This window comes from Amphiura filiformis, chromosome 4 (genome assembly GCF_039555335.1).
Source record: "Amphiura filiformis chromosome 4, Afil_fr2py, whole genome shotgun sequence".
Taxonomy (NCBI): domain Eukaryota; kingdom Metazoa; phylum Echinodermata; class Ophiuroidea; order Amphilepidida; family Amphiuridae; genus Amphiura; species Amphiura filiformis.
In genome coordinates, this window is record NC_092631.1 from 44114322 (window position 1) to 44128824 (window position 14503).

The window sequence follows — 14503 nt, forward strand, 5'->3', positions numbered from 1 at the left end:
CTTGACAATAGCTATCTATAATCCGTTTCGAGTCCTTCATACACAGTCCCTGGTCCAATGCATATACTGTGTGTATTGTTCCCGGGTATTGTCAATGCAGTCAAGCAAACATGTATTACATTTTGAAAAGGCTATAGTGTGATACAGGCATATATTGAATGACCAATCATACAGGAATTAATCAACTTGCAGTGACTGGTTCCTTTGTTACCACATGTCAGTCATCTTGTGATTATTGGACCATGCAAACCTGCAAAAAAAACGAGACAAAGTGCAGGCCCTATGCCACGCTTTGCGATGGTTGCTGCTCCCGCTCAGTGAAACGGGTTATATACAGGCCGAGTCAAAAAGAAGTAAACTCATGTTAGAGGGGCTGTAACTAGAGATCTGTAAGGAATCATAACATAACATCACGCCCTCGATGCAACTCGCATGGAATCGAATGTCATAAAAGATCTGATAACAATAGCTTGACAATAGCTATCTATAATCCGTTTGGAGTCCCTTCATACACAGTCCCTGGTCCAATGCATATACTGTGTGTATTGTTCCCGGGTATTGTCAATGCAGTCAAGCAAACATGTATTACATTTTGAAAAGGCTATAGTGTGATACAGGCATATATTGAATGACCAATCATACAGGAATTAATCAACTTGCAGTGACTGGTTCCTTTGTTACCACATGTCAGTCATCTTGTGATTATTGGACCATGCAAACCTGCAAAAAAAACGAGACAAAGTGCAGGCCCTATGCCACGCTTTGCGATGGTTGCTGCTCCCGCTCAGTGAAACGGGTTATATACAGGCCGAGTCAAAAAGAAGTAAACTCATGTTAGAGGGGCTGTAACTAGAGATCTGTAAGGAATCAGCTAAAACATAAGTGTTGCAATTGCTCACAGCAAACTCATTTGAATACACAATTTGTTATTCTCATCTGAATACAGCCCCCTTTTCTTTTGTAGCTGCATGGGTTTCATTTTCCATGTACCTATTATAATATTGATTGATAAGGCGCGATATTCAGATGCAAATAAAGTGGACAATAACTGACATTTTTTTGCACAATACTTTATCAAGCTATATTTAGAAGATATATATTTTTACTTAAATGACGAGTACTAGTATGTACAGCTATTGAACCTTACAAATCTGGTAAAAAAAACTTTCCCAGAATTTATGGCCAATATGTTTGTGTGTGTGATTTTTTGTTAAATACTGCAATATTATTTTAATATTATGAACTATTTTGCAGTGATGATTGCACGAGAGCTGTATCGGACATCGTACATGGATGGAGTCGTTTCTTTTATAAAGAGAACTAAAAACGTAACAGTCACGGGAGGCACGAAAGATCCAAATTTTATTTTATTTATTTAGTGTTGTTAGTACTTATGTTTGTTGAATATTAATTAAAAGCAAAAGTTGTCGTTTCAACAATAAATCCTGTTAGCACTTTGCTGATCCGTCGAAATTGAAATGGATAAAAATCAATCAGCCGTGTGCAGCTACAAAAATGGGTGGTTGTATACAAATGAGCAGGGCTTAAATTTGCTGTGAGCAATTGCAACAATTATTTTTTTTTCAATTAAGACGTGTAAAGTTTGCTCTTTCCAATGATATTTTTATTTATATCAGATTCCTTGCCGATCTATAGTTACACAGCCCCTTAAGGGAACAAACCAAAAGATCAATGACGTCGTATAAACGTAACTAGTTTCATTTCTCAGCCGACCCCCTCCCTCCCTGCCAGAAACGTAATAATGAAATGTTGAAAATTTTGCCATTATTATAATAATAACTAGACTTAGCTGTGGTCTAAGACCACGAACACAGCCGTGTTGTGACCCCTTAATCACCTTTGACCCCAAAATATATGAAAACCCCATAGACATTGGCTAATGTCCATGCACGTGTCCATGTGGCATCACTTTGCTATGCTTTTTTGTGGCCGAAGGGGCATTTTGAAGGTATATCGTTTTATACCGGAAGTGACCCCTTACTGACCTTTGACCCCAAATGTGTGTACACCATATATACACTGTGTTATAACAATGCATGTGTGCAAGTGGCGTCACTGTCCTACGTAATTTGTGGAAGAAGAAGCATTTTAAAGGTATTTCGTTTTATACCGGAAGTGACCCTTAATGACCTTTGACCCCAAATAAAATAATACTACATATAAACTGGGTAACCACAATTCATGTGTGAACATACGGTTACTGTCCTATGTTTTTCTTAGCAAATAAAACACTTTGATGGTTTTTCATTTTATACCGGAAGTGACCCCTTAATGACCTTTGACCCCAAATCTGTGTACACCCTATAGACACTGGGTAATAACAATGCATGTGTGCAAGTGGCGTCACTGTCCTACAGAATCTGTGGAAGAAGATGCGCTTTAAAGGGATTTTTTTATACCGGAAGTGACCCCTTAATGAGCTTCGACCCCAAATAAAAAAATACCACATATACATTGGGTGACTGCAGATCATATGTGAACATACCGTTACTGTGCTATGTTTTACTTAGCTAATAAAAATTTTTGAAGGTTTTTCATTTTATACCGGAAGTGACCCCTTAATGACCTTTGACCACAAATCTGTGTACACCACATAGACACTGGCTAATAAGAATGCATGTGTGCAAGTGGGGTTGCTGTCCTACGTAAGTTGTAGGAGAAGATGCATTTTAGTTGAAATCACGTTTTTGACCTCTGTGACCCCTGCGTGACCTTTGACCCCGCGAGTGTAATGTGACATGTAGGGGCATGGTCAATGATCATTGTAACAGTTAGGTCAAAATCGATGTAAGCATGTGAGTGCTAGAGCAAATGTAATGGTTGACAAAAAGAAGAAAGAAATAAGAAGAAAGAACCTGTAAGAAAAAAGACACAGCCGTGACTAACGTCACGGCTGTGTAATGACACATTCTTCAGATCGATGGTTTTGTACAAACGTAATCGAGTATTTTTACCCCCTCACCCCTAAACGAAACTAGTTTCGTTTATAGGGCGTCATTGATCTTTTTGGTTTGTTCCCTAACATGGGCGTCAATCGTGGAGGGGCGGGGGCACTTTCGACAAAATGACCCATTCTTTGTTCTTTTCAGCCACTTTTTTAAAACAATTTTGGCCGGGTGTCCCCCACATTTCAAGCCGGATTGACGCCCATGCCCCTCAAACATGAGTTTACGTCTTTTTTTGACCCGGCCTGTAGGAGCTTTAAGGAACTAATTTTGTATTCGATTTTATGCTAAAATTACTCGAAATAATCCTGGTCGATTCGAATCTGCCACTGTGAAATCCATGCACCTGTATTTCAACGTTACTCTAAACTTGAGAAAGGACACACTACTATAGTGCAACAACATGATATGAACGATATGACCTTAATCTCCCATTCAGGGGTCGTAGATTTCAAAGGGATTTACTTATTTAGGGTGCATGGATTTCAACTGGAATATCCCATAAAGAGACTATAGAGAAAATCCCTGAGTGTTTGATATGGTTCTAGGAATCAAAATGGTCATATATTTTCAAAAAACAATAAATAATATGCAAATATTTATTTTATTCCACTTTCAGAACATTCTTTATACCACCGCTACTGGATCCCAGTAGAGTCAAAATCACCCATCCAGACTTCTTCCGTTACATTTTTACTAATTTTATGGACCTGAAAGGTTACAGACCCACCACCGGTAAGAAAGGTTCCTCTTTGGGCCTATAATTATAAAATAGCGGCGTTTTCACTTATTTTTTGTGGTACCTGAGAGCACATCAGACATATCGAATTGCATTTTCAATTTGGAAACTTGCGATATAATACACATTTTATGGCAAATATTACACTTTGATATTTTTGAAATTTTACAGTCTTTGAATTAAATTGTATAAGTCTAATGATATGTACTTAAAATGTATGTACCTTGGATGAAATGCCGTTCACCAAAATGTTGTCCTTTCGTATTGGAGATATTTCGTATTCGTATTTTCATTCCAGCTACATACTCTTTAAGTACATATTAGTCGAGTTATTCAACCTACATCGAGGACTGTTAAATATCAACAATTTAAAAAAAAATCTAATTTTAATCATTTGCCATAGAATTTGTATTATATCGCAAATTTCATAAAATCAAAATTATTTGATATCAGAAGAACATCCGTGTATTCGAAATGCAATTTGATATGCCTGATGTGCTCTCAGATCTCACAAAAATGCTATGCAAATGTCGCTATCCGATTATTTAAACAATTCGATCATAATTACAACGCAGGGCGGCAAGTTCTCCGTTGTCTCCCTTAGTTAAGGAATGGTCATGACGTTGATTTTCCTCTCGTTCTCCCCTCTTCTCTCACATGTCTCAGTGCTAGTTGAAAGCCAGTGGCGTAGCTAGGGTCCGTTGTGGCGCCCAGGGCTAAGGATACATAATGGCGCCATCCCCAATCCTTGAAAAAGATACAAGTGCTTATCATATTGGAGCTTTCAACCGCGCAAACAATTGAAAATTTGCACCAATAGTACCTATTACTCATTAATTTTGTTTATATAATGAAATTGAATATCGTAAATTCGTCGGCTGTATTCCATAGTGGCGTATAGTGATTTTTGGTCATTTTTTTTTTTAAAATTGGCACATATGTCTTTAATGATGTTCTCTTTCATTTTTTATCTAAGTCTCATCAGTCATAATTAGCTAATTAATTAGTAATTAATTAATTAAATGTGGCGTATAGTTACAAAGTGACATTTTTCGTATTCCATAGTGGCGTATCGACCATACGCCACTTTTTATTCACATTTTATAATTATGAAATATCGGCAAAAATGAAAAAACATGATTCAGTGTAACATAGGGAAGACAAGGCGATACACGAAACGTATGTCATAGTGGCGTACGCGTATCGGACCTATACGCCACTATGGAATACGATGTTTTTCATTTTGAGCCGATATTTCATAATTATAAAATGTTAAGGTCCAAAAAGTGGCATCATTTTTCAACTGTTTATGGTCGATACGCCACTAAGTGGAATACGAAAAAGCCATTTGGTGCATATTTTTTATTGCGTTTTGTTCGTTTTCCATAGTGACGTATAGTTTTATTGTCAGTTTGCCAGCAAAAGTATGTATTTATTTCTTTTTTCCGAAAAATATATAACAATAAAATCTATTTAGTTTACTACAGAAATTTCACATCATTTACAAAATATAATGAATGTCTGATTTACACAACTCGATTTTAAATTGGCATTTCTTCAAACCCGATTTTCTCGAAAAGTTGTTTATTCGCGGCGCCCCACTATACGCCACTATGGAATACGGACGACGAATTGATCTTTCAAATGAATTTGTGCTCGAATACGCGCGAAGCGCGCGAAAATTTTGACTTTAATTGCTAGCAGGGGCGCAGAATCGATTTGTTCAGAGTTTGTATGCTTATTCCAGTGGCATCGCTTCATATAATCCTATTTATGATTTACATAATAGAAAAGGATGTGGGAAAACCCCAGGCGACGACCTCTGTCATTTGATATTGTGTTCCCACATTCAACAAACGTGAAGGGGACATGAGCCCACTCCCTCGGGATTTGACGCCGCGCCCATGGTGTTGAATTGGTCAATTCGGCGCCCCCAAGGGTGGCGCCCAGGGAACGTGCCCCACTCTGCCCCCTCGTCGTTACACCACTGTTGAAAACCACCATATATATATATATGCGGTTTTCTCTCCTTCATCTGCTTCATGGTTATAAGCCATCTTCCTTGTATGTGCTGCCCCATAAGCCACCTTACTTTTATGTGTCACAGTGTAGGCCCATAGTTACACAGCGTGATATACCGTTTTCCACTCCCTCTTTTCTCCTAGTTAAGAATCACGACGCAATGTGACGCCATTGATATGTGACTGACAAGCGTTTTTCTCTCCTCCCTCCCTGTACTTTTGTCCTGGTTACAAGTCGCCCTCCTTGTATGTGCCGCCTCATAAGCCGCCCTCCTCCACCTATATTTATAACGCCTGTTGTCAGTCAACATTAATAGGTAAATTTTCACGGGAAATTTTCTGGACACGTGACCAATGCGTATCAATATGAGTGTAACCTCGAGCCTGATCTCTTACCCCCGGCGGTGACCTCGCTATTCAAGTCTTAGTAATTTTGAATTGGAATAGTATTTTTGACCGCAATTTTGATAGAAATTTGTACATTGCAAATTTATTGAATATTATGTTATCTTAATTTTTTCACAATATCATCAAAACGTAATTTCAAAAATATCTATCTACGGAAAAAATATTTATCTACGGAAACTCTTACCATCACATTATTAACTTGCGACAAGTAACTTATTTTGCCTCAAAGGAAGAATTCTTCCTATTCAAATACATTGGAAGAACACCCGCTGTGCTCGGGTCACATTCCATAATGCTAATATGTCTGCGCCCATGGGTGTCACGTGTCCAGAAAATTTTCCCGTGAAAATTTACCTATTAATTCTGACTGGTTGTACGTTCCGCTGCCCCCTCTTTCTCTTGGTTACAAGCCACCATGTGCGGCCCTACAAATAGGTGGCTGACAAGCGTTTTTATCTCCATTTTGCTTTTTTCCTTGTTACAAGCCACCTTCCTTGTATGTGCCGCCTCAAAATCCCCCATACCTCTGTGGGCTTCCCCACTAGCCACCTTTCTTGTAGTGCAGGCCCATAGTTTTATAGTCAAAAAGTGTGATCTAACTTTTCGCCCCCTATTTTCCCCTGGTTACAAGTCACGATGTGCCGCCCTATATATGACCAACAAGCGTTTTTCTCTCCTTCCTCCCTCTACTTTTGTCCTGGTTACAAGTCGCCCTCCTTGTATGTGCCGCCTCACAAGCCGCCTTCCACCACCTATATTTATAACGTTGTATGTTTCTGCCGCCCCCCTCTTTCTCTTAGTTACAAGCCAACATGTGCGGCCCTACAAATAGCAAATAGGTGGCTGACAAGCGTTTTTCTCTCCATTTTACTTTTTTCCCTGTTACAAACCACCTTCCTTGTATGTGCCGCCCCAAAATCCCCCATACGTCTGTGTGGTTCCCCACTAGCCACCCTCCTTGTAGTGCAGGCCCATATAGTCAGAAAGTGTGAGCTAACTTTTCACCCCCTCTTTTCCCCTAGTTACAAGTCACGACGTGCCGCCCTATAGATGTCCAACAAGCGTTTTTCTCTCCTCCCCCCCCTCTACTTTTGTCCTGGTTACACACCGCCTTCCTTGTATGTGTCGCCCGTCACAAGCCGCCTACCCTTGTGATAGGTCACCCTGTAGGCATAGACTTGTTGTGCATTTCCACTCCCTCTTGTATCTTTGTTACAAGTTGACCATGTGCCGCCTTCACAAGCCACCGCTCCCTTTGTATGTGTCGCCCCATGAGCCGCACTCTTTGTATGTGCCACCCTGTAGACCCCTATTATTGCCTGATTATACGTCACCCTACTCAAATGTGCCGCCCTTATAGGTGATAAGCGTGATTTTCTTTCTTCTTTCTGTTTTTTTCTTTCCTTCTTTTTCCTTTTCTCTTTTGTTTTCTTTTTTTCTTTTTTTTTCTTCTTTTTTTTTTGCCGCCCCTTTTTTTTTTTTTGGGGCTGGCGCCCCAAGCCCCCCCCAAATACGGGCATGGGCAACTGACCCGCTGGGCTGGTCATGTGACACTTTGAGACGGCTAGGGATCGTCTTGATGGCCCGGTCCCATGCGTAAGATAAGTTGTGTTCTTGTTAAGCGACGGCTGCTCTACTCTCTCCCAGATGGCTTCCTTGGTGCCTCTCCTATGCCACTGTTCCTCCTTATCGAGAATCACTGCGTCCTCGGTGTCAATATTATGACCAGTGTCTTTAAGGTGAAGGTACACGGCGGAGTTCTGAGCCTCATTTGTACTTGGCATCCTATGTCGATTGAGTCTTGCTTTCAAGGCTTGTTTTGTTTCGCCAATATAGGCAGCAGAACAATCATCGTCACCGCACACCAATCCATACACTAAGTTTGAGCGTTTTTCTTTTGATTGTTTTTCCTTTACTTGAATGAACGATCTTGCCACGTAGGGTGTTATTTGTCTTAAATGACGAGGAAATCCCAAAAGCTTTGAAATGTTTCTTTACACGTTCTGACAGTCCAGCTATATATGGGGTTGTGTCGCGAGCTTTGATGGGTTGACCGCCACCATCAGACTGTTTTTGGTCATTTCTGCTCGTGTTGGCCTTCAGAAAAGCCCAGTTCGGATAACCGCAGTTCTTCAGCGATTCTTTGATGTGGTCTTTCTCCTCTGGGATAAGTTCGTTCTCGCTTATGATGGTATGACATAGAACATTCCTTAACCATGTGACTTGAGGATGATTGGAAGTGACCTCCACTTGAGATGAGTCTGGATGCACACAAATTGCAAGATAAAATAAGAAAAATCAAAAGTGCTAAAGAGACGTAATTATGTGTGGTTATACCAGAAATAGTATAATGCCTGTATTCAAATGAATGGTCTTAGCAAAATAATTATCAGAATGGTATTTTGATGGGAAGGAATCCCATACATCTTCCAAATGAATGTCCAGTTAAGATTAGCCTTGACATAACAACAAATTAGATAACGGTACATCCCAGCAACCATGGCAAAAAAGTTTCTTTTATTGATTCAAGACGTTTTAATAATATATATTTAAATGCTGGGTTATAATGTGTCATGATCTGGTCCGTGGGGGGAGGGGGATAAAGGAGGCATTTTTGAAAATTGAGTTACTGTAATTATTACATAATACATACAATAGGCTATCATTTTCAGAAAACATCATTGTTTTTTGCTACATATATGTTTACCTTTATCTCGGTTTCACATTTGTCGCTTTTGGCACATGTGGACAAGATCGTGAAAGGTTATCAATGCAACATTTTTTGGCAAACATTTTTGACAAAATAATATTTTGTAAATATAACTCAAACATTGCGCCCCCTATGTTATAGGATGTTTTGCATCAAGTTTTCAAAAATGTTTTTTGAAACGTTGTTACATGTTATACCCGATAATAAAACGTTTTCATTAATGCTTTGCGCTTGCTTGGAAGTTGGTTGCTGTGATATTCATTTCTTCGTTTGTGTTTTTTATTTTTCTTAGGTGCCTTGGTAGTGTTCTCTGCGCTCTATATGTGCGATGAAGTAACCATCTACGGGTTTGGATATGACCCACGTTTCACAATACACTACTACGATAATCAATTTTTAAACGTTTCCGATTCACCAACAGGTTTACATGATATTAATAATGAAAAGAAACTATGGAACAAACTTCACTCCGAAGGTGTTATAAGACTGTTCAAAAGAGATTTTTGAAATGATATGACGCTGATTCGTACCAAATGGTTTGATTTTGAGTTGATTTGTTTTAAATAACAGATGCATTTGTACATTGCATTTAAATTAATAAACACCAAAAATAAAAAAGTTCGCACTTAATATGTAACCCGTCCTACACCAGAACCTGATTTTGTTACAATAAGTTGATTGATAATAATAAGGTCGTGTGCAGAATCTTGTTATCTCCAATTTGATACCAAATTTGCTACCAAACACGGTAGATTGACGAAAAATAATACAGTATGTGAAAGTTGTTCTATTTTCAAAAGTTGCAATCAAAACGATGTACGCGGTCGAAATTGCTAAGCGTGATCAATCTTGCTTACCTGCCGACTAGACTTGATCCACCAGTCGTTCAACTGCTTACGCACGGTCATCGGGTTGTGCTTGCAGGTGAGGACTGGTAACGATTGCGTTCGAAAATTGGAGCATTTGTGAACTCATGAATAATTAATTAGTTCTTATCACGTGTTCACGGCATCTCCTTTTGAGGTATGTAATAATTCACTATGAATGAAATCATTGTTTACTACAATCATGACATTTGACATGAAATTATAAGTAAATAAACAAATTTGTAATGCCTGAATATTTATTCATTTTAATTTCACACATCATTTTCCAGCCCGTTTTCCAGGCATTTGTGAGTTGTCACTCGTCTCCCCATGCTCTAGCGTAGCTCTTTGACTTGCAAAATATGCATTGCTTTTCTTTTCTTTTTTTCCTTCATCATTTAATAGTAAATATGCACGTGGGAAATTGAAAATAAATTATATTGATTGTAATACAATATTTCACTTTTTTTTTTGTTTATTTTCTATTGACTTGATTCACATGTATTTTGTTTCTATGACCAGTGTGTTTGTTTAGAAATTCGAGCTTGGATTTAGCCTGCAAGCTTACAGAGAGAGGCATATACGCCGTAGAGCAACAGCATGAGTGGGCATATCTTGCTTTTATATTAGGGGCTACCTTTTATTCCAAAAGGGAAATGACTTATGTTGTCAATAAAAAAAAAAAAAGCAAGAAACAATAAAGTAAGAAACATAATAAAACAAAAGGCATAACATAACCGAGAAAAACATAAGTAATTGCAAGTATAGCAAAAGAAGTCTTATCCCACATCAATTTCGCCCAAATTAATGACACTTAACAAAATCCATAACCCATAAGCCCACCGGCAAAGCCAATTCCCTAAAATAAAGTTGTTATTTTATAAAGTTACCATCGAGGAATGTTTTATATTCATGCATGGTGGCTTCCTTCACAGAGTTGTTCACATTCTTGAGACTTTCCAAAGTTTCTCTGGCTTGAAGATTAACCTAGATAAATCTGAGTTATTCCCTTTAGGTTTATATAGGTTATATTTAGGCTCCTAATCTAACCAATGATGATTTACATTTTACTACCAATATTGTTCGTCTATTGGGTGTATTTTTTTTAGTTATGATCTGAGCAATATTTTTTGAATTAAATTTCATTCCAAAACTTAAAAAGCTCAAGGAAATCTTATGAATTTGGTCGATGAGAGATTTGAGTCAAATTGGTAAAATTACAATTGTTAAATCCGGGGGTCTTTCTCAATTATTTTTGGTTTGTTTTCTGTCTTACCTAAACCACCTAATAATTTTTGAAGGAGGTGGACTCGATACTTTTTAGATTCATTTGGGCAGGAAACCCAGATAAGCTCTGTAAAAAATCCATAATTGGGGGCTATGAGAAAGGGGGCTTCAAGGTGGTTCACATCCCCTCAGTTATTAATGGACTAAAAGTGGCTTGGGTTAAACGTCTCTTGGATGTGAACAACAATGGTAAATGGATTTTTTTATATGTTTTATATGTAACAAGTTGGTGGTAATCTTTGTAGGAATGTAACACTAAACCAGAGGATGTAATGTATTAAACTAATTAAGAATTAGTTTATTGGTGACATTATCAATGCTCGGTGTATAATTACTTATGATTCTCCTTCAAGTCATGTTAGACATTTAGATTCTCCTTCAAGTCATTTTAGTCTGGCATGAGAAAGGTATTAAATTTATTTCGTTTTAAATGAAGATGGTGGTTTTCTTCCCCTTGATAGCTTGAAGACCAAGTGTACTTTACAAAGTAACTTTTTGGAATATTTTACTTTAATCTACCCCATACCAAATGCGTGGATCAGAAGTGTCGAGAGAGTGGGGACTTGGGAACTTTTAAGAATGATCATGATGATAAGCTTGTCCTTATCTGTTCCTCTAAGACGGTCTGCAAATTGGTTTACAAACTTTGCGCTGATATGGAATTAAATTGGAACGATATTTACAGGATTCCCTTGTCTTACTCCCTATCAACCAAACTTATGTATTTTCAATTCAAAATTATGCATAAAATTATAGGTATAAATGAAAATCTGTTTAAATATGGTTATGTTGATTCAAACCTTTGTACATTTTGTAATAAGGAAATAGAAAATATCCCACATTTAATTTGGCAACGTGGTACTTCGGCTCAATTTTGAAAAGGTTCAAGATAATATCTTTAGTCTTACCATGAAAAATGTTCTGCTGAGCATATAAGATGTTCATTATTGTCATTATAATTTTGTTGTTCTTCCGGGGAAAAAAAGTTTATTTATAATGCAAGATGTAATAAAATAAGCTGGACATACAATATTTTAAATGTATGCTTAATAATGTCGCCGAGACTGAAAAACACATTGCAAACAATAAAGGTAAAGTGTATGAATGGAATAAAAGATGGAACTCTATAAATATGTAATAAATGTGCAATATTATTCACTTGTTTTGTTTATCCTTTTTTGGGCTAAAAAAAACTATGTATCATGTTTGTTAAACAAATGCACACGGCACCTTGTGTGCTCTGTGGAAAGATAAATTTAAAAAACGGTTGTTTTTAAATTAATTTTGGCTCGCCAAAAATTAATTTCAGCTCGCCAAAATTTTGGCATGGATAATTTCTGGCCAATGAGAATTCATCTTACAAGTTAAGTTGATCAACAGTTGTGTCTATAAGATGAGTTCTGATTGGATTGAATATATCTTCGCTAGAATTAATTTTGGCTCACCAAAATTAATTTGACCTGGCCATAAGAGTCATAAGTAGCTCAATTTTGGCTCGCCAAAATTAATTTCACCGATGTAATATCGTTCCGCCCATGCCTAATGTTTAAAGATACGGCACAGCACTACAGCGGCCATTGATTGTAGTGTTGTGCCGTATCTTATAACATGTTCATTTAGGCATGGGCGTAGCGATATAAAAACCTCGCCAAAATTAAAGCCATATTATAACATTATCATACAAAATAGATTAGCATTTCTTTGCCATAAAATGTTAGTTTTTACTGAAAGATATACACCCTTTTATTTTTGAGCCGAACAACTACGGCAAAGCAAAGAAAATTGGAATTTACTACCAGCGCGTATGTCGCCAATAACCTTCGGTCATGTTATGGTACGACCCTTTGTTGTGTAGAGCACCGTCCCGCACTGTGTGTTATGAACATCGTGTATGCGTTCGACTAATAATTCCATCGTAATAATAAGACACCGGTTCCGGCGCTTTATTCAAAATCTCGGATTTTGACGAAACTGCAGCACCTGGAGTCTTTATTTTTGCAGGGTATATTGGTTTAATAAAGTACAATATAATCTTGTAAAAAATGAGTTGGTTTATTGCAAGTAGGTGGTCCATGGTTGAGAAACCTTCTCTAAAACCTGCCTGCTCTCGTGCTTGATGTTCATCCAATTCTTTCTTTAGTCTATTTTGAAAAATGTTTGTGAAAAATTTGTACAGATGTGAGAGAAGACTAATGGGTCTGTAATTCTTGATGCCTGCTTTGTCTCCATTCTTGTGAAGAAGAATGATTTTTCCTTCCTTCCAAGATTGTGGGATGCATTTTTTGATGATGATTTGGTTAAACAGTTTTGCTAGATGGGTCGTCATCCAGAGAGCTTATTGTCAGATTTATTAGGCGCTCTTGACGCGATTTTTTCCCATAATTAGGTGTTCATTTTTTTAAGCGCTCTTTGACACAGAGATTTTCTCATAAATTAAGTGTCATTTTTTAGGTGCTCTTGACACGAGATTTCCCATAAATTAGGTGTCATGTCGTTAAGAGAGCTCTTATTATTGTCATTTAGCTAGCTTTTACGGCATAATCCTGTAACTTGGACCCTGTTTTTGCCAGTGGCTTTTGACATGAGATTTTCCGTATGTAATATTTTGGTGTGGCTAAAAAAGCACTCGTTTTTCAGCAAAGTTGGTGCTTTTTTGATACTGGCTTAAAAATTTGACGCCTTTGAAAATAAAAAGAAATCGATTTAGAAATTGTGCGCTTTTGAACAAGCTTGAAATAAAATTGAATACATGAATACAACAGCCACCTAAGTCCATGTGAAGTTATTTTGAGAGAAAAACCCGTGTATCATTTTAATTCCTTCAGTTAGATTTACCTGATCAATATGGTAAGTTTTACGTGCAAATGAGTGGATTAACCTGTATTAGGTATGACGATTAGCATTTCAGGGACTTTGTGGAGTTCATTTTAAATGTTGGACTTAGGTGTTTTTTTGAATACAAAGACAACAATGTTAGAATGAGATTACCACTAGTAAGATAATACAAAATAAAGCAAACAGGTATGTATAATGTTGATAAGCATTCTGCCATGTAATATAAACCACACACTTTCCTTTATTAAACCCATTTTTTGTTCAAAAGTCATTCTCTAGCAATGAATGTGTTACAAGTGGACTTGTATACATACTGGATTTCAATCAATGTGTTACAAGACTCAAATCATGGAATTGGGTGATTCTTTCATACATGCTATTTTTCACATGCCCAATAGACACAGAGAATGAATTTGAGTTTTTCTTTCATGCATATGACAGGCCTATGTATAGCAACAATTTCCCATGCTTAACTCAATTTGGCCAAAGTATGGACTTAGGTGGCTTTTGTATTCATATATTCAATTGATCGAAATTTATCATCTTCATCGCTTCAGGAATTGAAGCGTATTGCGAAAGAACGCGGGTACAGAGGGTACTCGCATATGACGAGGGATCAAGTTCTTGATCTCCTTTTAGAGCCGCCACCCCCCACGGGTTACGCTTAGGGG

General features: G+C 37.5%; 1 protein-coding gene across 1 annotated transcript in view; it reads left to right on the forward strand.

The window, feature by feature from the left end:
- LOC140150209 (uncharacterized) overlaps positions 1-12128 on the forward strand; it is an 86283-nt gene extending 74155 nt beyond the window's left edge. Inside the window, exons 6-7 of the mRNA XM_072172214.1 lie at positions 3586-3701; positions 9137-12128. Coding sequence (XP_072028315.1) covers positions 3586-3701; positions 9137-9351 — 331 coding nt within the window. The 3' untranslated portion in view covers positions 9352-12128. The remainder of the gene's footprint in view (positions 1-3585; positions 3702-9136) is intronic.
- Positions 12129-14503: the final 2375 nt, after the last annotated feature.